Source organism: Molossus molossus, unplaced genomic scaffold (genome assembly GCF_014108415.1).
Source record: "Molossus molossus isolate mMolMol1 unplaced genomic scaffold, mMolMol1.p scaffold_m16_p_7, whole genome shotgun sequence".
Taxonomy (NCBI): Eukaryota; Metazoa; Chordata; class Mammalia; order Chiroptera; family Molossidae; genus Molossus; species Molossus molossus.
This window is the reverse complement of record NW_023425401.1, coordinates 33,791,670-33,814,521: the sequence shown is the minus strand read 5'-3', so window position 1 is coordinate 33,814,521 and position 22,852 is coordinate 33,791,670. Positions and strand designations below refer to the sequence as shown.

The following is a 22,852-nucleotide window of genomic DNA, read 5'->3' as shown; positions in this document are numbered from 1 at the left end:
TACTAAATAGATGGTACCAAATCCGTTTTTTACTCCAATTCAATGCTAGTTGTGCATATAGTCACAATTTTTATTTTCTTTATGAATCTGTTTCTCAGCAGAGTATTTTCACAATGTTATCTGAATATGAATTTACGTAAAACTACTATAAAAATAAAACTAAAACTAAAAGTTCAGCTATAAAAGTAGTACCATTGTTAATGATATTATTACAACTAATGATTGTAACAAATCTTATATAATTTGTTTGCGGTGTGTGGTGTTTTGGTATTTCTCTGTGAGAAATCATAATTTCTTTGTCACCCTTTAATAAAATTTCTTCTGTTCCTGACAGAAGGAACTGGTTTATCTTTAAGACACTGAATTCTGAGAGATTACCAGGCTTAATTCTACTCTAGTGGTTCAACCAGCTGAAACCTCCACCCTCACGCCACAGGGGTGAGCAGTTTTCCTTTGCTGTTGTAGCTGTGCTCTAAACTCCATGGTCACTGAAAAGATGACTTCCCAGTGGGATAAGCATTGGTTCTCAACTAGTGGAGATTTTGCCCCCTGTCTCCCACTCCAGGGAACATACAGCAATGTCCAGAAACATTTTTATTTATTTATTTTTAAAAATCCTCACCCAAGGATATTTCTCCATTTATTTTCCGACAGAGTGGGAGGGAAGGGGAGAAAAAGAGAGAAAGGGGGGGGGGGACATTGATGTTAGAGAGACACACTAACTGGTCGCCTACTGCATGACCCTGACCAGGGCCAGTACTGAACCTCAGCTGAAGTGTACCTGCCCTTGACGGGAATCAAACCTGTGACTCTTCAGTCTGCAGGCTGATGCTCTAACCACTGAGCAACCAGCCAGGGCGTCCAGAGACATTTTTAGTTGTCACAACTGGTATGTAGTGGATAGAAGACTGGGATGCTGTTAAACATCCTATAAACATCCCATAACAATGAATTGTTCAGCCCAAAATGTCACTAGTGTGGAGAGAGAGAAACTCTGTGCAAAGCTAAAATTAGAATGCGATATTAAACATGCTGGAGGTGGTGCTATGGAGCAGAGAGGACTGGGTTAAAAATATAATAAATAAAGAGAGGGAACTTGTTTGGGTTGGTGACAATGTTATGACATGAACTGGAGTTTGATGAACTTAACTCTGTACATGAGGTTCAACAACAACAACAACAACAACAACAACAAAAAGAACCAAAGAAAATTGAAATCTGATACAATTACTGTTCCCTGGGAAACTGAATACCTTACTCAGGAGCAATTAGATCTTCTCTGACTATGATCCTCCCTAAGCCCTGACTCTAAGATGGAGCTGAGTAAGTGGTCGGGGAGAACGGCCAGCCCAGGCATTCTGTCCCCTTCGGTCAGCTACAGAGCCCATCCCTCTCCTAGTTTAAGACGACCGACTTTTCTTCCTTGGGGATGAATAACTTAGTGCCTTCTGCATAGTTCTGGGTTCTTGAAATTGAGGTTCCTGTTTTCCACTAGAAATAAGGTTACGTAATGCACTAAGTCACAAATGATCCTGAAAGGCCCCTGACCAGTATCTCAACTTGAACTTCAAGAAATTGGGTTGTATCAGTAAATATATTTCATAATAAGACAGTGCCTAGGAAGTGTGATTACAACTGCACTACAATAACAGTAAAAACCAAATGACATCTAGTGTTGATAGGCTCTGTGCCTACTCTTATGAAAACTTCCCAAAAGTAAACTCATGCTTTTTATTTTTTTCACTTACAATATATGGTGGGCATAATGCTGTCACTTGCTATCTCACTGACAGGGTTCGTCACCAGGCAACTGTAATTCCCAATGTCTTCTTTGGTCACTGGAGCAATATGAAGAATGTTGTTTTGGGGAGAAAGGGAGTTGGTGGAGCTGGAACGGACAGGTCTCCCATTTTTGAGCCACTGGTAAGCCATCCGGGTGCCTTTTTCCACGAGGCATGTCAGGGTCACGTTCCCCACATACTCCACAGCCCCCGAGGAAGGCTGAATCTGTACCGTGGGTTTTGTGACAGGGTCTGCAATATCGAGAGAGAGAGATGATTTTTACCACCACTACACTGTAATAAAAACTATGAGGTCTCTCAAATATTAAATCCTGGAGAAATGATTTTACAGTTTTATACTTCATAAACGTGGACAGTTCAGGCAATAATTAAAGAAAAGAATAAAAAGTTATGGAAAAAGTAAAATATAAAAATATCATTTATAGCAGGAAAAAACACATTCTAGAACTTTCTCTTCAAGGATTTTCTCAGGAAAACCTTTATAGAGAACGAAGTTCAGCTGCCTTGTTTCCTGCGTGTGTGCTGCCAGCACTATAAAGGTAGACTCTCACAGACATAGCTAACGTGGTTAGTCCCCTTCTTGATTTGTCCTAAGTCCCAAGAGCTGCTGGTGGTTTGGATGTGGTGAACCCAGATTTCTACCTACCATTCACAAAATATAAAGCTCACGTATATTGTACTTGTAGGGAATTGAGGGAAAGTTTTAGAGAATCATATATGTACCAATTATTTTTCCTTTTATGTACACAAACTAATTATATGTTTTAAATTGCTGTGTATTTGTGTTGCAGCATTACATTTGTCACTCACACCAATGCCTACATTTCAAAGCTTACTTAATCTAAAAATAGGACAAAATATGTTACTGGGGTTACATCAAATTAGGGATATAAAAGATAAATCCAATAGAGATTCCTGTTGGAACTTTGAGATGTCATGAGCCTGATACACTAGTCATATAATATCTGTCAAATAACTAAATTTCCAAGAATGAGTATATATTTCTTCCCTGATTTTTAACTCTAACATTGTTGTATGAGGCTGAAAATTTCCTAAGTATCCACAACCATTTTCAGCAATCTTCATTAATTTTTGAGGTTCTTGACTTTGTTTAATAAAAGATGGTGACTTGCCCAGAGTTACACAGCAGTCAGGGGTAAAATGAAGAGGACTTTAAATCAGGCAGTGTTTCTTTCCAGCATTTTGGAGAGATAGGCGTTTAATAATCTCCTGTGTATGACTACAGGACACAGAAAGTGCGATGATATATGTGACAGATGACTGGCTCCAATATTAAGATTTCAATTTCCTATCAAGCTTTTAACTGGGGTTGATGTATCTTAAGTAAATCTGTCTCGACTCATGCAATTTCCTACGCTGGAAAATGTTTGCTATGGAACAAACAGACCCAAGCCTTCAGCCCAGAGGAGCTGAAATAGGAAAGATAAGGAGAAAGGGGGTTGAAGGGGCAGCCTGCAGGGCAACTGAGCGGTTCTGAAGCCTCCAGCCTTTCCCAAGATGGGTGTGATCAACTGGCTTGTCTACGTAATTTAATCCTTTATCTTCTCTGGCAAGAACAAAGGATTTGGAATAGCTCTGTTTACATTATTATGATTTTAAAAGAAAAATGAGTTGTGTACATTTAGTCCATAAAAAAAAGCATATGTGTCAAATATGTCTATGTGTGGAAATACCTGTGGTATGAAATAAGTCTAATAGGTAACATGTCAAAAGTCTCGTGCGGAGAGAATCAATCATGAGAATAGATGTTAGTATTGTAATCACACATTTGCCTAAAATAGTGTAACTCAGATGTGGAAGTTTCCTGAGAAGACATTTTGTATGGGCCCTAAACCCTTATTAAGGCTTTTTGGTTGCATTTCTCTAAACAGATCCAATATTACTACACATTAACAAGTGATGGATGTTCTTGTAAAAGTTTTGGGGAGAGGCAGGATGCTACACAGGAGAAGTTCATAAAATTCCCTTTATAATTTTCTCCTTTTTGTTCCCCCCAATTTGCTCTCTAGGCATCTGCTTGCACATCCTGTGTTCTTGTTGCCCTGAAAATTTGTTCTCCAGTCTCCACTCATTTGCTCCACAGACAGACACTGAGGACCTACTAATGGCAACAAGTTTGGGCACTGAGGACAAAGCAGAAAATAATACAAAGTTCCTGCTCCCTCAGACCTTATATTATTTGTAGGGAAGAGAAACACTAAACAAATAAAAATATATAATATGTTGAGTGGAAATAAGTGCTGTGGAAGGAACTCAAGGTAGAGATTTGCCTGCCCTCCGCCACCTCCTGTATTTGGGAGTATAAGTGGTCAGGAAAGGCTTCACAGATAGAGTGACATTTCAGCCAAGACCTAAAGGAGATAGGGGAGAGACCACGCTTTTATGTAGGACGAAAGCAATCTAGGCAGAGGGAACAGAAAGTACAAAGCTCCTGAGGTGTGAGTGTCTTTGGCTTGTTCTAGGGAGAACAAAGAGGCCGGCATGGCCACAACAGAGAGACGGGAGGGGAGGTAGGAAATGGGGTCACATAGGTGTTGGGTATGTTGGGGAGATCATGATGGCCCTTGTAGGACATCATTAGTACTTTGACTTTTATTCTGAGTTAGAGAGAAGGCTATGGGGGGATTTATTGTTGTTGTTGTTGTTAATGTGCCCCTAGTGGAAACTGAACCCGGGACTCTGGTTCGCAGGCTGACGCTCCAACCACTGAGCCAAACCGGCCAGGGCAATGGGAGGATTTTAAGCTACAGGAGGCAGGAGCAGAGGCAGGAGGCCAGGTGGCAGGTGTGGGTGGAGCAGGGCAGTAGTGGGGTGAGAAGTGATGGAACTCTCTGAATGTTTTAAGGTGAAGCTGACAGGAATAACTCATGGACAGGATGTGGGACATGAGAGAAAGAGGGGTGTCGGCAAGGTTTTGGCCTAAATAATTGATGGAATGGAGTTGGTATTTATGAAAATTTAGGAGACACATTGTTAAAAAATGGGTGTAGAGGGGAAAATGAGAAGTTGGGCTTTGGACATAGTGTATTTAAGGTAGGCCGCTGAAATACCTCAATAAGGAAAATAAATGTCTGAAAATTAGCTGATCCCACTGTCCCGCAGAGGACATTTCGTACAACTTCTATTGTTCCTTGTGTGTGGTCCTCGAGCAGGTCTCATTCTCCCCCACACAGTGCACTAAAATAAAAACCTCCATGTGAAACAATTAGGGTTCTTCCCAGAATGTATTCTGCTGCTGAGAAAATACAATTTTCTCCATCTCATTATGTTATCAACTTTACACTTGATAGTTTCCAGGTAAACAAATAATAAGTTCTACTTATTGCTTGATTACCTTTAGCTGGGCACTGTGCATCGCCTTTACACGCATGTCTGATTTAATTCTCAGAAAGCCTCAAGAGGTAGAAGACACTGAAGCACTGCGGGTTAATTTGCCCAAAGTTGGAAAGCCAGGACCTAAAACCCAGTTAGTCTAATCCGAGTCACTGCTAACTGCCATGCTACCCAGATGTCCATGTCACTTATAGTGGACTCACCATCAACAGTGACTTGTATCTTCTGACTAGCTGAGAGAGTTCCATTCCCCTGAATGTTGACTTTCACGATGTAATTGCCTTCATCAGTGAATTGCAGTGGGTTGATGAGCAGAGAGGCATTGGGTGGCATCATGGTGAACTTGTGTTGATATTCCAAGTCGGGAACCACAGACTTGTTCACAGAGCCCAGTAAGTATTTGGGCATCGTGTGGTGTCTCTCAAACAGCCATATGATCTGGATGTCTGATGCTGGAGTGTGGAATCCATAGTGCACAGGGAGGTAGAGGGCTTGACCTCTGATGCCATGGACGGTATGTGATGGCACCACCACCTTCAGCCCCGAGCAAGCACCTGTTACAAAGGAAAGGAAAGCAGCAAACATCCTGAGCCACATTTCACAATCTAAAGAGGATTGCAGAGAGAACCTGATCAGGAGATAATTCCTTTCAAAGAAGAGAGGCTTCTAGGCACTGACCATTCTAGTTCTGGTTACCTGTAGAGGTAAATATTTGTCTCTGAAACCTTCTGCATTTAAAAAACTCCACCCCAAGACTGTGTTAATTGCATGACTTCTCTAAGGAAAAGCAGAAGTTATTATCTATGGCTGTTAAAGAATAACGGGAAAAGGAGAACTGGGAAAGATTATTAGTTCTAAAGTCCATGAAACTTTTTAAAAATTTGAAATTGTGACTATATTAATGCCTGAGTCATATCATATCATAATCAAACTATGTGATTAGAGAAACACAGGGGGGTTACTTCCTCCCAAGAATCCTCCTCCAAAGTCTTCTAAAATGGCTTAGTAATCCATTACTGAAACTTTTTTTGTTTTAGCCAAAGCCTTGCCAAATGCAAATATCCCATGGAGAGTGACATTAGTCATTATCAGTCATGATCAGTTATTCCTGCCCAGAGGCAGGAATCTTGCTGGTGTGTTTAAGAAACAACAAGAGGCAGGAGCAGATGGAGCAGAGGAGGAGGAGGAGCATGGTAAGACATGAGGTCAGCAAGGCGGCCAGGGCCTGATCAGGCCGTGTCTTAGGGTTATGAACAACACTTTGCAACTATCCTCTGAGAAAGGGATGCAAGTAAAATAAATTTGTGAGCAGAGAGGGATAGGCTTGCTCGCTTTCTTTCTCTTTCTTTTCTTTCTTTCTTTTTCTTTCTTTCTTTCTTTCTTTCTTTCTTTCTTTCTTTCTTTCTCTCTCTCTCTTTCTCTTTCTTTTCTCTCTCTCTCTCTCCTTCCTTCCTTCCTTCCTTCCTTCCTTCCTTCCTTCCTTCCTTCCTTCCTTCCTTCCTTCCTTCCTTCCTTCCTTCCTTCTTTTATACACCATCAGCTGTGAGAATAGACAGAAATATGGGCAAGAGAAGGAGTAGGAGGCCACTTAGGAGGTTGCTATGATAAAGTAGGCAAGAGATGACTGTACTGTAGACCAGGGTAATAGAAAAAGATACTGTGATAAAAGGCTGGTGGTGGTAACAGAATTTGATGACGCATTGGGAGTGGGATATAAGAAACCAAGAAGAGTCAAGAATGATTCCAAGGTTGTTAACCTGATCAACTAGAAGAATGGAGTTGTCATTTATTAAATGGACAACTAATAAATGAATCATGGAGAGGGCTGTGGGGAGAACAGCTTTTCTGGGGGGGGGAATATCTGGAGTTCGTCTTGGACATGTTCATTTTAGATGCCATTAGACATCCAAGAGGGAAAACTGAAAGGACATACTAGGCATGAAAACTGGGTTAAAGTGGGTTTAAAAAGGAATGAGAGTCCTAGAGGGCCTTGGGGCATGGAGCTTTGCCCACTGCATAGCCCTGGCTCCTGGCCCTCTATTTGCCTGGGTTGTTTAGCCCATGTAATCACTGCTATGTCTGCAGGTATCTTTCTAGTTTCTGGTGGTTAGAGATTTCCCCATCTTTACCTTGAGCCATGATACATTGTTTTATTTTATCTAGCATTTCTATATATTTGCAATTGAGAAGAGAGCCTTTCTTAATTTAGACTATCATGTTTCTGAAGTCCTAATTAAATCTCTTTGCTTCAAAATCTTCATTTTTAGAAGCAGCAATATGGTACCTACATCATGTGAACATTTGAAATATGGGGGAAAGAACGGAAGGAATTTAAATGTGAAATATTTTGAACAGTAAGGGAAAAAAAAGAAATGAAAGAAAATTAGAAACAGTGAATATAGACACGCTTCTGGGGAGCTTTACTGTGAAGGGCAGCAGAACAACATTTCTTCCTGTTTCCTTAGGATGGATGCTGAACAGCATGTTTGTGGTTACTGGAATGATGCACTAGAAAGAGAAACCTTGATGAAGCAGAATATATATGGGTGAAGATAGAATAAAATCCAAGGTGAGAAGAGATGGGAATTTGGGCACAAATAAATATGTTACATGGTTATTGAAAAGAAAGAGTTCATCAAACTGGTGTTAGCAGAGCCAAACACCAAATATCAAGAATTGCAGTGGAGAAAGAAGATTGGTTAGTTTACTGTGAATGGCATCATGCAGGAGAGCGGGAAGCTAATGCTCAAAGGCCCAAACTCCCTGATGGTGTGTAGGTTACAGATTCTAAAATCACAAGACACTGGGTTAGAGGTTCAGGGGTGTGCTGGGAACTGATGGCTACTACATTTCCTCGGGTCTTGAGGACAGCTCCGAGGTCTGCGCTGGATCCCACTGTCCAGTTTCATGGAAAAGGAGTCAGGGGGTTGTTCCACCTTAGGGCTTAGAAACTGAAACATAACTTAGGTCAAGATATTATCTTTAGCTTAACATACCTTGTGACCCTTAGTCAAGATGTGGCCATTGTTTCAGCTGCCTCAGGCAGGTAATGACTTGTAAGGAAAGGGGCTTACAGGGCTTCCTGTGAAGAAACTGCATAGTTTTGGCCTCCATATGAATTCAAAATTAGTGTTAAATCAAGTTTCAGAATTTCAGTTTCCTCATATACAAAATGTTTATCTTTGATTGCACCCCCTTTTCATGCCTACGAGGGAGGGGGTCTTTAAGCTATATCTGAATCTTGTTATGAAAAGCCATCAATATTGGGAAGGGAAAGGTATAAAGGCCTGTTATACAATGATTTTTTTGGAGAACGTGAAAGCTGTAGGCCAGCTCCTAGGACGTATCAAGTTCTACTGACATTTCTCCCTTTCCTTCTCAGGGTAGAGGTGGGGACAAAGATTTCCATGGTATGGGTCCTTGGCTAGCTGGTATCAGAGAGTAAGATCCTGGGGCCAAACAGGGAGTTAGAGCAAAGAACTCAGGAGGAGAAAGAGGAAGATTAGAGGAGGTTAGAGGGAGAAGGGACTCCTAAGTGCTCAACTGAAACTGACTATATGGACTGAAAGTTAGGTGACTCTGTGGGAAAAATAAACATGTGCCTTACAGTCTCCTTGGCCTCTGTGTGTATTTGTGGTTGACTTGTAGTTTTTTCGCTCATAATGGGCTGTACCTGCACATTCATTTTAGTGATTTGGTGCATAACAAAAGCGTTACCAAGGTGTGAGGATTTGCTTCTGTTTTCTTTTCTGGAGAGTGCACAGATGTTAAATTTGTAGTTGTTCCCAATCTGAATCATTAAAAAAAGAAGGAACTGGTTGCTGGGAATTCTACAGAGGTAAAGTGGATTGCGGGAAAGGAATAATGGTTTCTGTGAGGAAATCATGAGAGAAGGGAAAGGAAGATGAGAGAGTATATCTAGGACTTAAACCCAGCGATGCCCGAGATATGTGAAACAGAGGCTGGCAGAAGGGAACAAGGCTCTTGGAGTCATAGATTTAGAAAGACACTGGTGTTTGGATGGGGGATGAGTACAGGAAACAATTCATTTCACTATGTGTGTTATCTGCACAAAACAACATGTGTTTATATGCCGTTCACTGAATTTGGTGTAGGAAACTCCTGACAAGTTCCTGGTAAGCAATAAATAAAAACTATCTTTTTAGTATTAACTTATATAAAATGTATTTTCCACTATTATTATTGTGTGTTGCTGTATTCCTTTATACTGGAGTGCACATAAAAAATATTTATGATTTCATCACTCACACCTCATCTTGGACTCCCTTATCCCATTTCTACCATATAGTCATAACCATCACTTGCTGACTGCCTTGAAATAGTATTTCAGGAATCTATTCTCTAACTTTGGTGAAAGATGACTGTATTTGATACTTTAATAAAGTTCAAAATCCACTGAATGTGAGGTCTTAGTGAAGGACACACATTTTGGATAAAAATGGGAATTGGTCAGTTAAATGACCTTAAGTCTTTTTTATTCTCTCGACTTCAGTTTTCTCCTGTGCAAAATATTAAATGAGGTCTAAGACCTCTCTTACTCTTTATGTTTATGTTCTTGACATTCTGAGGTGCTTTTCTTAGGGTAGCAGATCCCTTACATTTGAAGGTGAAGGGTCCATATTTAGTTGAGAGACGGCACACAGTATCTTCAGGTATCGAGTCTCAGGCTTTAGTCCACTTAATATATTGCCAAACCCTGCATATCCTTTAATAAAGTGGCAATTCTGTGTTTGTTATCAAGAAATCAAGGGGGATGGTGGGAATCCATATTATTACCTTGAGAATGCAGTGGGAAAAGCCGCATGGCCACTGACATAAAACTCAGTAGTTGCCTCTGTTAGTGAGCAGTTTGGTCATTGATATATCGGTCCCTTAATAGATTTCACAGCTCAACCTAGAAACCATGGCTATACTGAGATGTAGATCTAAATGGCCTGAATGCAATTCTGGCCAGTCTGTTCTTGTCATTTGGGGAAGTCACTACAAAAGTCCTTGTTCACTTTTTTTTTGAAAAGGATAAGCACCCTTTCTTATCTATGTGTGTGTGTGTGTGTGTGTGTGTGTGTGTGTGTGTGTGTGTGTTTGAAATTGAAAAAGAGTAACTGAGATTGTAATATTCTGAAAATGGTTGGGAAATAGTTTATTACTATGGAGTGCCAGCTTGACTAGAACAGAAATGTTGGTGACTTTTGGATCCTGAATCAGAACGTTGAATCTTAAGCATGACAAGACTGATTAGGGAGTCTAAGACTGGAGTTATGGGAGGCAAGTTATATTTAGTAAAATACAAATATTGCAGCCCAGGTAATAATGAAACTAGCAGAAAATAACATTTTATATGGCACTTACAATATTGTGAACCAGTTCTTTGGGCCATTTAAAAAACTGTATCACATAATAATACTGTACCTTAAATAATATATTGATTACCATAAATATCTCTGCATATATTCAATGCTTATCACATTAAATGATATGTAGTCATGTCATTTGAATTTTTTCCAAATATATATATGACAGTGAGAGATAGCACAGCTGTTACAATAGCTGTTGCTTAGGTTGCCTACATCATTTCTTATCAGATAAATTATAGGTAGCAGTTTATAAGAATGTCATCAAGGAATAAAATATTCTTTATTTCAGCCACCTTAAATCTTTTGGTTTTGCAGGAAAGACATGAATCTGTTGATATGATGCAGTCCTTACCTGTATTGAACTTTGGGGAATAAACAGATGATTGAATGCTTTCTCTACATTTTAGGAACACAAATCTTGCCATTGCTGTATTTCCCACTACAGATGTGATGAATTTATGCTCTCAAACAGCAGTTTATTAACTTTAAAAAATTTTGCTTCATTTTGAGTATTTTTCAAGCACTCTTTTCTAGTTGTATGAGAAAACCTAAAGGACTAAAACTATTGATTTTAGAAAGCCAACTTCTGTATGAACAAATAAACTTCAAAAAACTAAATATAAAATTGGCAAAATTTTAACTTGCTTTTGATATTCCACATATGTTGACTTAAATGAAATTCATTTTATTATTAGATTAACTAATACCTTTTGAGTATAAAAAAAGAGAACTCTTACACTTTTTGCATATAAGGCATACTAATCTGGATAAACATTGCTAATACCATTAATAATCTGACATAAAAATAATGGTAATCATCTCCTCAATAGAGACTCCCTTAAATAGTGTAGCAATAGCATTTTAAATGAATGCCCAGTGTTAAGAAACACCTAAAGTCATATTGTAAAATTTGTCTATATTCCAGTAACAAAGGACTCCTTAGGTCAGTTTCACTGTGTTGAATATAAACATCAAACTTTCACAAAGTGACCTCTGCTGTAGCTCAAAATAGTTGGCATTTACTTCCCCATTATCATGGATGATATTAGCAAGCATAACACAACTATTGTTGACTGAAAATAAACTCTTGCGTATTTAGAGAAAATAGAAATTATAAAGTTTTACTTTGAATAGATTTTACAAACTACATTTTAAGTTTTTTTTTTGTTTTGTTTTTAAAGAAAAAGACCAAACAGATAATTCAGTATTTCAAAAAACAAAAATATTTCTACATTACCTATGGTCTTTATGACACACTAGTAATGGAAAAAAGTAAATTTGTGTAAGAAAGTCTTAAGGGATGATAACTGCTTTAACTACTTATAAACATGCTATTTCTCTAAAGTATATCTTAATTTATTTTAGTTGAATTCCTCAAGTGATTGTCTCTGAGTTCTTCTTCCAGTCAATTACAAAAGCATTAGTTGTGAAATGACAGCAGTCCTATTGTTATAAAATTAAAAATAATTGGGGCACTGATACACAGGATACTTTCAAATCACAGAAAAATGCACAAAGATACAATTGTTTGGTTTTTTAAACAATTAAAAAAACTAAAAATCAATATAGGATTGAATTGGACAACATATACACCTGGAACAATCACAACTATGAAAAACTCAAACACTTATAAAAAATGTATAAATTGTACATTTCAAATATGTGGGATATGTACACCATTAGGTATAAATTTGACTAACAATCTTGTTTACAATGAAAACTATAATGAAATATACCAGTGAAAGCAAAGCTCTAAATTACTGAAGGCTAAAACTTAAATTGCTCATTTAGCTAAGTTTTCTTAACATTTAAGGAATAAAAATGCTTTTAAAATTCCTATTTGTTGAATGTAAACAAGGAACTAACCTTGACTTTAAAACTGATAAAATAGGAAGAATAAAATAGAGACCATCTGGTGAAAATAATGACAGAAACAGTGGGAATGTTGGAGAAAGACTCCTTTAAACGCTAAGGATAGGAGGTTGAGAAAAAAATATTCAAGTAGAGAAAAAAAAATTTTAATAGGAATAGCCATTGGGCAAAGAGAAAGGCTAAAGGCATTTTGGAGACATAATACTTTTTAAAACACATTTCTCCTTATTCCGTATAAAATATTTTTTTGGTCAGTTTGGAACCTCATGTTTTTTCATTTTTCATAAGATAGGTAATTTAAAATGAAGTAAAGCTAATGGTTTGCCAAATTATCTTGAATAAAAACAGCAAAAAAAAATCATTTTCATAAATTATTTTGAGGAGGTTACTATAAGTAGTCACAAATTCATGGCCTATAAGAATATTTGCCAAAATGAAATGTACTAAATATTATTGAACCTATATATGAACTCTCTAAAAAGAAGAAATTTATTAGGTTTTTAGAATGTCTTAATTTTCTTAATGAGTGCTATTGACAATAATTATTGTTCTAAGAAAACAATAACTATCAATTTATTGAACCTTATTTCTACTAAATGTTCCCGCTTCTTTGTTGGAACAAAGTGTGTTATTGTTTAAAAGGTTCTGAGCTGTTCTTCAATTATCTGAGTGAATCTAGAGCCTAAAGCAAATATTTACCTTAAGCCCACAATAAAAACACAACCGCTAAAACACAAATCATGCAGTGACTTACCTAAGAGAAGGAGGTATATTTTGCACTGAAAGACCCCAACAGTACTGCTGAAGGGCTCCATGAAAGCATCCTGCCCCATGTATACAGTGCCCTGTTCCAAGTGGCAACTTGGTTCATGGACCAGCAGCTGCCGGTTTATTTGCTAGGGAAATTAGCAGTGAGGTAACAGACCCTATCCTGCCTCTTGCTTCTGTGATTTGAATACAGAATGAATGTGTATACAAAGGACACAGGGAGTGGGAACACCTGTTATATGTTCTGCAAGAATACGGGCTTATTACTTTCAGAACAGCTTTTTAGCAATTATCAGTAATTGTCAATACATTTCATGAATTATTCTCAGTTATTAATAATCATATGAAGGAAAACATCTTGTTTGGTGACTTTATTAAAAAACAGTATGCTTTCATAATGAGAGCATTTTGTGAAATGGCTGGAAAACAAAAGCTGTTTTCCTATCATGCAAAACTATGCCATTACTTTGAAAATAATTTTTTTTCTATGAAAAATGAAGTATTTCATAGATCTGCTAAACAGTCATAAATCATCATGAAGTCACTAAGTAACATGTAAAAGCTATACCAAAGAATCAAAACAGAGCACCCGAGTGTCTTTAGAAGTGTATTTTTCTCTGTAGTATTTCCTATTACAGGTTTCTGCTATGATTTTATTGAATCTATGGATTCGTGTTATTTTTTAAAACAAACCACAGGTGTGTTTCCAAGTAACACTGAATTATGGGCTGATATGGTTATGATGAAAAGCCTATGCCAGCAGATGATATCTGAGGCCACATTTTCACAGCTGAAGCACAGAGGAAGTGAACCAATGGCCCAGAGAAGATCTTACTAGGGCTGTGGTGTCTGAGCCGCAGCTTTTCAGCCCGGCCTCTTCACTGCCATGGCAGCAGGCAGTCTGAACATTTCCGCTTAATTTACTAAGTTATAAGTTAACCCTCATTGCATTTTATTTCTTGCAAGAAAGCTCTAGCCCAAGCCTTGCACTATGTAAGATAAAAAGTGTATAACCAAATCTGCATCAAATTGAGCAAAAATTCCTTGCACAAATTATTTTTCACAGTAAGGGCTCCCTGAAGAAGTTCAATGATAATAGGGAAGAAAGAATATTCCTCAAGCATTAATTAAAGGTAAAAACAAAAGAAAGAAATTATACTTATTTTGGAATCCAAATTTGAAACACTTTTTGCATTAAGGCTCCCAACTCTTCCAGAAGTGCTTCTGAAGTGAGTGACTGTTGGAAAACTTGAAGCCTCTTTGGAGGTCGCTTTGTGACCTCTCCATGCTTCAGAAAAATGGCAAGAGCTCCCCCCCAGGTAATAACTATACCACGACTTTCTCTGGGCTTGTACATATGTCGATTGCAGCCCTTATCTCATTAACTTCGATTACTTTTATTGCATGTTTATTTTTCCTCTGGGCTCCTTGAATACACACCAGTGTTATTTATTTATGAATCCTTAGCATCTAGCATAGTGCTTAACTAGTATTTTTGTTAACTTGTTCCCCCAGAAATAAACCCCAAATGCTCTATAGTCCATGTCTTCTGATTCTCGGTTCATGCTTAATAAATGTATATAAATGTTAATATTGCATTGCACAAAATACAATTTGGAAAGTAATATGGAAATTCTATAGATTTCACATGGACTACCCCTCACATCTTTTAAATCAGTATAAATCTGCAATTGCCTTTATTCTTTATTAAATAAGCTCTTTCCAGTTTTAATTCCAGTGCTGGCTCATGATGACTTTTTTGAGTCCTATAATAAAGACAATGTGGTGAGTAAATTTCCTAATGTTAAATTTACTCAATTTAAAGGAATAATTTAAAAAAAAATTCTCACCCAAGGATATTTTTCCATTTATGTTTAGATAGAGTGGGAGGGAGGGAGGGAAAGGGGGGGGGGGGGAAGAGAGAGAGAGAGAGGGAGAGAGAGAGAAACATCAATGTGAGAGAGACACATGGATTAGTTGCCTCCCACATAACCCCTACCAGGGCCAGGGACTGAACTGCAACCTAGGTATGTGCACTTCACCGGAATGGAACCCATGACTCTTTGGTCTACATGCCAATGCTCTAACTGCTGAGTCAAACTGGCCAGGGCGAAAGGAGTAATTTTTATTGTGTTTTTTCATTTCTTTTGTGTTGTATTTAAAAATATCCTTTCTTTTCTGATTTAGGTGATAATAGATGCTATTTAAATAAATTATAAATAAATATTTCCAATAAATAATTAGTACATAAATACCCAAACTGATCATAGTCTTTTCACATCATGACAAATATTAAAAATAACAATATCTGTATAACAGCTTCATAAAGTGCTACTTGGCATAATCATGACAAAGCGCCCTCTAGTAGCAGATGTAGGTATAAAATCTTACCAGCTAGAATAATTTCTGAATTCAGGATGCTTACAAAGGAAGCCTTAAAGGTAATGTTAAAATATAACTTCAACTATTGTAAATTTTTACATGATTGTTAAAAGTGGTTTAAAGTGTTTTATGATTATAAGAAATTTCCCACCATCAATATCTCACACTTCACTTGTAACCCACAGGGGAGTTCTGCTCTGCCTTTTTTTTCAGGAGCCTGTTTATTGATCTTAGTTATATTTGCATTTACAACAAAAAAGCTGATGAATCTAAAGCAAGTTATATCCATGGATTAAATTTCAAGCAATGCAAGGAGCCACTGGGAGTTGTGTGTGTGTGTGTGTGGTATGAGATGGTGGTTGGTTGGAAAGTTTTAATAAATTCTAAGTAAGTCTGGTCTTGCTTTATAAAGCAGTCTGCTACATTCATTCCAAACATACACATTCTTTATTTACTGATAGCATATGAATATTTTCTAATGGGAACAACTGGGAAGGCGAGGTGATGAAATGACAAAGTTAAGTAGAACAGTGGAGACTAAGAAGAACTGGGAAAGGAAGCACTGTCTTATGTTGTAATAAAATAAATCCTAGGAAAGATTCCAGTTTACAGGGAAGAGCTGGCTGCTAGAGGAGGCCATCGAAACCACCTATGCCTATGCTGGTGTTCAATTCTACAGTTATGTCTACAATGCTGCCTTCAAGAAACCTAGGTCTACCGATATGGCTGCTAAATGACTATGCAGCAATGTCTTCCTTCCTGGGTCCCTCTCCAGGTCACTGTTTTATCTTCAGCAAGTGTTCTGTTTTCTGCTACTGTTCGCTCAGGGAGTGTAGTTACATCATCTTAGAGAGGTCACATCTTTCCAGTACTTTGATATTTACAGGATGCTTAGGAATGTATCTTCTTCATCAAACCAAGATCACAAGTTTAATTGAAGCTTCTAGAGGCCCCTTCCGTTTGGACTATAAGAAATATGTCCCAAATCAGATCAACTTAGCTCTTAGACCTGATGTTCCAATCTGTAAAAATGGGGCCAGCACTCCTTTATAAAACAACTATTGTCCAGCAAAATTTCCTCAAGACTTGTTGGCAAGCCACCCATACTTTGCACTACTATGCTCTGGCCTACCACTAAGAGCCTTCAGGCAAGTGTGCATCTCCTAAGTAAATCTTATATACATATTTTTGAAAAGTGGAAATGAAATAACATGCTTCACCTTTTTTAAAAAAATGCCCTTTAAAGCTGTAGTTTTGTTTTCAGGCAGTTAAAAATGCATTGTGTATGGCTCAATTATTTTCTATAGAGTTAGGGTATATTGAATTAGAAAACAGTTTATTTAGATAACAACACTGATTTACTTTATGTGTCTTTGATATTACAGTCACAGCCTTTGAACTTTCAGAAGCCGGAGTTGTCCATTTCTTTTTAGTTTATAAGAAGTAAAATGCACAGTATTAGAGCAAAACAAAGTTTTAAAGATTTCTTGCCTTTTCAGGGTCAAATAGATACAGAAAATACCATTTTCCCAAATTTGGCTGGTAAGAAAAATACCAAATACGCTGAATAAAAACACATTAAAAAATGGATCTGGGTGTGGATCTGCATTCTAGTCCTGGATCAATTTCTAATAAAATGTGTGACTTCAACAGCTTAGGAAGATACATTTTCCCATTTCATAAAGAATGGATTTGAAAGGGGAGAGCTGGCTGCCTATAAGAATCACTGAATTTTTAAAACACAGAAACCAAAAGAGAAAAGTAAGTACAACAGCACATTCCTCGGGTGAATATAAACATTTAGGCTTGAAAACTGCTGGATTTGGATCACCCCTAATATAGACTTTTCAACAAAATGGTAAACTCCTCAAGTACCACAACTGTATCTTATTAAAGCGCTTCGTATCCTTCTGCCTTGTGCCCAACAATCAACAAATGTTTACTGAACTGGGTTTAGTTTATGTTTAGTTTAGTTTATGCTAATATGATGAGCAGTTTGTCTCTTTTGATGCTTTCGGGAACTTCTAAATCTTAAAGACTTTCACACACTGGGAACTGTCTGGCAATTAAGATTAGAGCAGGTAGAAAGATGACACTAGCACTGCCCTAAAATGACTGGAATTTCTTTATACTGTTGGCAAGAACAGAGTCAGAGAAGCATGTAGGTCAACATAAAATTTCAAAAGGAATTTTTAAGCACAGGGTTATTCTGTTGGGTCAGAGAACCAGGCAGAATTATGACTATAATTCCTCATAATTCTAAGATACTTTACAATTAATAAATTGCATTTACTTGCCCCATCTCTTTTATCCTTACAAAAACCCTAGGTCAAACATTGCAATTTCCTTAGTAAAAATTAATAAGACAAGACTCTGAGAGGTCAACCGTCGGTCATTTCCAAACTACTTTTATTTTTGCCATAAATGACTACCACTCATACTATTGTTTATCTAGTATTTTTCATTTGTGTGTTCCATTTTAACATTTTCTTAAGTTGCCTTAAGAAATATTTTTGAAACCATGGGTCTGGCTTTCCCCCCCCTAATAAACACTAAATATAAATAAATGAAATTTTAAAAAAAATCATTGGTACCATGTGCCATCTAAAGAAACATCTAAACATATAGAGAATGTTTAGAGGTTTATTCGAGCCAAACTGACAACAATTGCCAAGAAGCAAAATCTCAAAGGCTTGAGAAAATGCTTCAGAGGATGGCAGTTTAATAGCTTATTTTATATATTAGAATCAAAAGAGGAGACCTAAGGGAAGTTATATGAAATCCACTAGTGCTTAAGGGGATTAAGGGGATGGGAGAAAGCAGAGCAGGGAAATCTCTGAGAATTGATATAGAGTAAAATGGAGAGAGACAGCCTTTTAGTTGGTGGGTATAGGACAGTTAACAACGAACATTTATAGCACATAGACATGGTATTTGGGGACCAAGATAACAATGAGGGCGTTCTATGGTCTCATGCTCTGGTGTGATGGATGTGCCTTGCGGGGTCTGGAAAAGGGGTTCACTCTGACATTCCAGAGGTATGTTATTTAGATGCAGAAAGACAATAGACAGGTTCAGTTAACGTTAAGACTGACCTTTGTCAAGGAAGCTGCAGAGCTAGGATGTGACTATACCCCACGATCTATTTTTAGTCAGGAATTTTATGTCCAGACCATCCTATGTGGTTACTTTTGGTCTCTGAGTTTGTAGGGCCTGTCATGCAGGCCTCTCCTGAGCTTGTCAGGTTTAGTATGCGGTCCCTTTCCCCACTCACTCTTCAACCCTATAGGTAAAACCTTCACCTGAAACATCTGGCCAACCAGACCTTCAGCTTCTGCAGGCACATCTGCTGTGATGTTGGGCAAGTTACTTAACTTCTCCGTACCTCATTGTCTTCACCTTGGAAATGGGAAGAGCAGTTGCCAACCCCTGAGGATGCTGGTGTGGATAAATCATAGGACACAGGTAAAGCTATTAGCAGAGTTCTTGACATGTAGAAAGCTTTCAATAAATGTTAGCTGCTATTAACTGTTAGCTCTGGGCTGCTTTTTCTTTTTTTCTTTTCTCGTGGTATTCTCATAACTGGGACGTTTTTATTTTCTGAAATTAAGCCTCAAGCGACTTCCCTAGGACTCTCTCCAATTTAATTAAACTGCTAGAAGTAAAAAGGAGGACTTTAAAGTGACGTTTGTACTTATATTTTCCTTCTTGACTTGGTTTAGGTTGTGCTAGTAGTAAAACGATAAGTGGGGGTTGAATCTTTCCGTTTTAGGGCTTTTTGCACGAGAAACCAGGACAGGAGCGACAGCCCTAAGCTGGCCAGCGTGCCACACCTTTCCCTTCCAACCCCAGCGCCACCTGCGGAGCCCCCGATCTCAGGCCACCTCCCGAGAGTGCCTTCCTCGAGCCCCACGCCCCGCTACAACGGGTGGGGTTTCCTCCCCGTCACACTCCTGGGGCGTCGTGTCGGTCCGGTTTATATAGGTCCGACAGTGTTTGTTCCTATCGCTTGACGTCTGGTCACCTGTTAGGCTGTCGCCTCGTCCAAGCAGAGCTACTGCGGTGAACACGGCTACCGCCGGGGACGCTCAGAGGGAAGTCTGCAGGGTAAGCGGAAGCGCCCGGCGTTCTGTAGCCCGGGACAGGCGGGGCCTCGCTGTCCTCTCCGCCCCGCAGGGCGCGCGGCGCCGGCGGAAGACTACAGTTCCCAGCATGCCCAGGGAAAGGAAAGCCCGGCGGCCTCACGTGACCGCTCACTATGGCTTCCCTGTGTCGGGGCCAGCCGGCTGGTGGGTCGGAGTGATTTGTTAGCTCCTTGCGGCAGGGTGCCTCTCTCACGGTTCCGACATGCAAAAAATCAAATCTCTTATGACCCGACAGGTAAGTCGCAGAGGCGGAGGCAAAGGCCTCCTCCACCTCCGCCGGGAGAGGAGCTGAGATGTTCTCTCTCTGGGCCGCGGAGTGTGGACACCTGAGTTATAGGTGGTGGCAGGTGATTGGGGTACCGGAAGCGGTGCACACCCTGAAAAACTCACCTGAGCCCTCCAGTTCAGAGCCCTGCTCGAGCGGGTAGCGGCATCCTAGGAACATTTCTTTAGAAGAGGCCAGCGAGGGAACCAGGGCTATCTTTGTCTCCCATTTTCCTGCTGACAGCCCAGCTGCCTTCCGCGGTTCCCCTGTCCAAGCTGGCTGTCGTCTTGGAGCAGGTGGCCTGGTCAAGGAGTGAGGGCTGTGCAGTAGAGATGACCTGGAAAGAGTGAAAGCAGCGGATAATTTGATGACCCAAATTCGTAGCTTTATGACTTCTGGCAGGTGTCCCCAAAGCCTGTAGCTTAAGTTTCTGAAAATGAGGATTCTTTTTTTTTTTTTTTATCCTCACCTGAGGATATTTTTCCATTTATTGTACAGATAGAGTGGGAGGGAGAGAGAGGAAGAGAGAGAGAGAGAGAAACATCGATGTGAAGGGACACATCGAGTGGCTGCCACCCGCACGACCAACCAGGGCCGGGGACAAACTGCAACCGAGGTACGCGCCCTTAGCGGGAACCGAACCGAACCCGGGTCTCTCAGGACCGCAGGCCGACGCTCTAACCGCTGAGCCAAACCGGCCAGGGCGAGGATTCTTTTTATTGTTGTTAATTCCATCTCACATTTCTGTTATGAGGGTCATCAGTAAGCTAAAGTATGTGAAAAGTCTTTGTGAAATGCTACTTCTTATCATTGTCCTGGCAAAATAATAGTCTTTTTTTTTTTGCCAGAATGATAATTCATGAATGAAAACTGGTTATTTTCTCTCCCATCTCATAAATGCTAGGGACTTCCTAATAATGCCTCAGCTTCCTTCAAGCAAGAAGGGGGAGAAATTTCCCTTTCTTAATGACCAGGACTGGGCTTTAGATAACTTTATTTATTTTAATTCTAATATTTCACTACAACTGGTCATTTTTATTTTATTTTGTTTATTACTTTTTTTGTTAATCTTCACTGGAGGATATTTTTCCATTGCTTTTTTTAGAGAGACTGGGTGGAGGGAGAGAGAAGAGAGAGAGAGAGAGACATGTCCATCTATTGCTTCCTGCAGGACCCCTACCGCATGCGGGGGATGGATAGAACCTGCAACCCAGGTACTTGCACTTGATTGGAACCGAACCCCTCAGTCTGCATATGACGCTCTAACCTTTGAGCCAAACTGTCCAGGGCCATTATTTTAATATGAGAGAAGGATGATTCAGATTAGTTTCAATCAATGTGGTTTTGATAACTTTGGACAATGTAGAAGATAATCATTTAATGAAAGGTTCATTTGTGTGTGTTTTTGTTGTTGTTGTGTTGACTAAAAAAAGAATACAAATTCCAGATTAAATTCTTATTTGAGAATTTAGAATTTGAGAGACATCTGAACAGGTTACAGTTTGTAGATTTCTGGTGAACAATACATGAACCCCACATGATTTGCTTACTCCTGTCAAATAATATTGTCAATGTCATGAGCATAGAATAAAAAAGTTCTATGACTAACAAAAAATTTAAGTAAGCAGGCAGTACCATTTGGTAATCCTTCACATTTGTTGAGTACTGGTGTTATGCTTCATACCATTTCTTACTTGAGAATGGGTTCGGGTCCCGCTCCATTCTGTAGTAGCTGTGTGACCTTGATCCAGTCACCTAACCCTTTTCATCATCTGTTTCCACATCTTTAAAATAGGAGTAATGACATGTACCTCATGGTATTAGCCTGGTGGTGATGTTTCTATGTACGATGAAGGTAAAGAGATAAAGGAGTTAACAAACTTCCTGGGCCTTATCTAGGAAATGCTTGGTAAGGTGACTGCACTGTTGGTGGGAAAACAGGGTAACTGGAAGCAGGCTGTTGCAGTAATTCAAACAACAGATGATTTCAGGCTGACTTTGGTATCTGATTTGTAAAACAATACACACATTCATACATTAATACTCCTAAAATGCCTTGGAATGCTGAATTTGGCCTTTTGTGCATCAGCTAAGTTCAGTGCTCTCATGTTTGCCATACAGTTCAGTGTAGTCAACATTGTCATCGTTGTACAGCAACTTTGGTTGTTTATTGTTTTTTAACCATGTTTTGTAGTAGTAAGTGGGAAAGAAAATATGGAAGTCCAGGTACCAGTAATAGTAAGTTTGTGTCTCCTAAATGTAGTGAAATTGTGCTGAAAATGGTAACTATAGCTTCATTCAGTTGCTTATTAGACATAACCAGGTGAAATCTGTGCTTAGATTGAAAAAAAAGCTAGAGAACACATATGAAAAGCTACAACTCTCCTATGTAAAAAGTGAGGTAAAATTAGGAGTTTTTCACAGAATTTTAAAGTCATCCTAATTGTGTATGTTCAAAGGTTGGCTTCCACATATTTGATCATTATTAATGCACAGTTTATGAACCTATGAGGTATTAAAAAAGTAGGGCCTACCTAGAGTTGCACTGGGGATTTTATTTAGTGCTGTTTATTATTGGGTTAAATGGAGTAATAGTACAAATAAATATACACAGAGCTGTTTCTTTTTTGTGAAGCTGCAGAATATGATAATACTTTGTTGTTCATGGGAAGAGATGTGAAATTAAGATCTATGAAACTTGAGTTTTTTGGTATTTTAGATCTCCTAGGACCTTGGTGTGGAATAGAGGGGGAGAGCGGTTTTTGTTTGATCTCTTTATTTAGACAAATCTGCTGTTCAGATTCTCCATTATGCTGGCCTCTGTTCTTTCAGTTCATTCAACAAATGTTTATTGAGCCCTTCGTGCCAGGCACTGTGTTTGGAGGATGC

The 22,852-nt window shown here is 38.9% G+C and overlaps 2 protein-coding genes across 10 annotated transcripts in view; one reads left to right on the top strand and one right to left on the bottom strand.

The window, feature by feature from the left end:
* Positions 1-19,627, bottom strand: part of HEPACAM2 (HEPACAM family member 2) — a 44,932-nt gene extending 25,305 nt beyond the window's left edge. For 2 of the 5 annotated variants that reach the window (XM_036247054.1, XM_036247056.1), the window contains exons 1-3: positions 18,856-18,965; positions 5,360-5,710; positions 1,749-2,033 (exon numbers count right to left, since the gene is read on the bottom strand). In XM_036247054.1, coding sequence (XP_036102947.1) covers positions 1,749-2,033; positions 5,360-5,564 — 490 coding nt within the window. In that variant the 5' untranslated portion in view covers positions 5,565-5,710; positions 18,856-18,965. Of the gene's footprint in view, positions 1-1,748; positions 2,034-5,359; positions 5,754-18,855; positions 18,966-19,577 lie in introns of those variants that run through there. The other 3 variants (XM_036247053.1, XM_036247052.1, XM_036247055.1) reach the window with 2 other exon arrangements.
* Positions 18,890-22,852, top strand: part of VPS50 (VPS50 subunit of EARP/GARPII complex) — a 126,485-nt gene continuing 122,522 nt past the window's right edge. For 2 of the 5 annotated variants that reach the window (XM_036247046.1, XM_036247045.1), the window contains exon 1: positions 18,892-19,018. In XM_036247046.1, the coding sequence (XP_036102939.1) occupies positions 18,908-19,018 (111 nt within the window). In that variant the 5' untranslated portion in view covers positions 18,892-18,907. Of the gene's footprint in view, positions 19,019-19,798; positions 19,934-22,852 lie in introns of those variants that run through there. The other 3 variants (XM_036247047.1, XM_036247049.1, XM_036247048.1) reach the window with 3 other exon arrangements.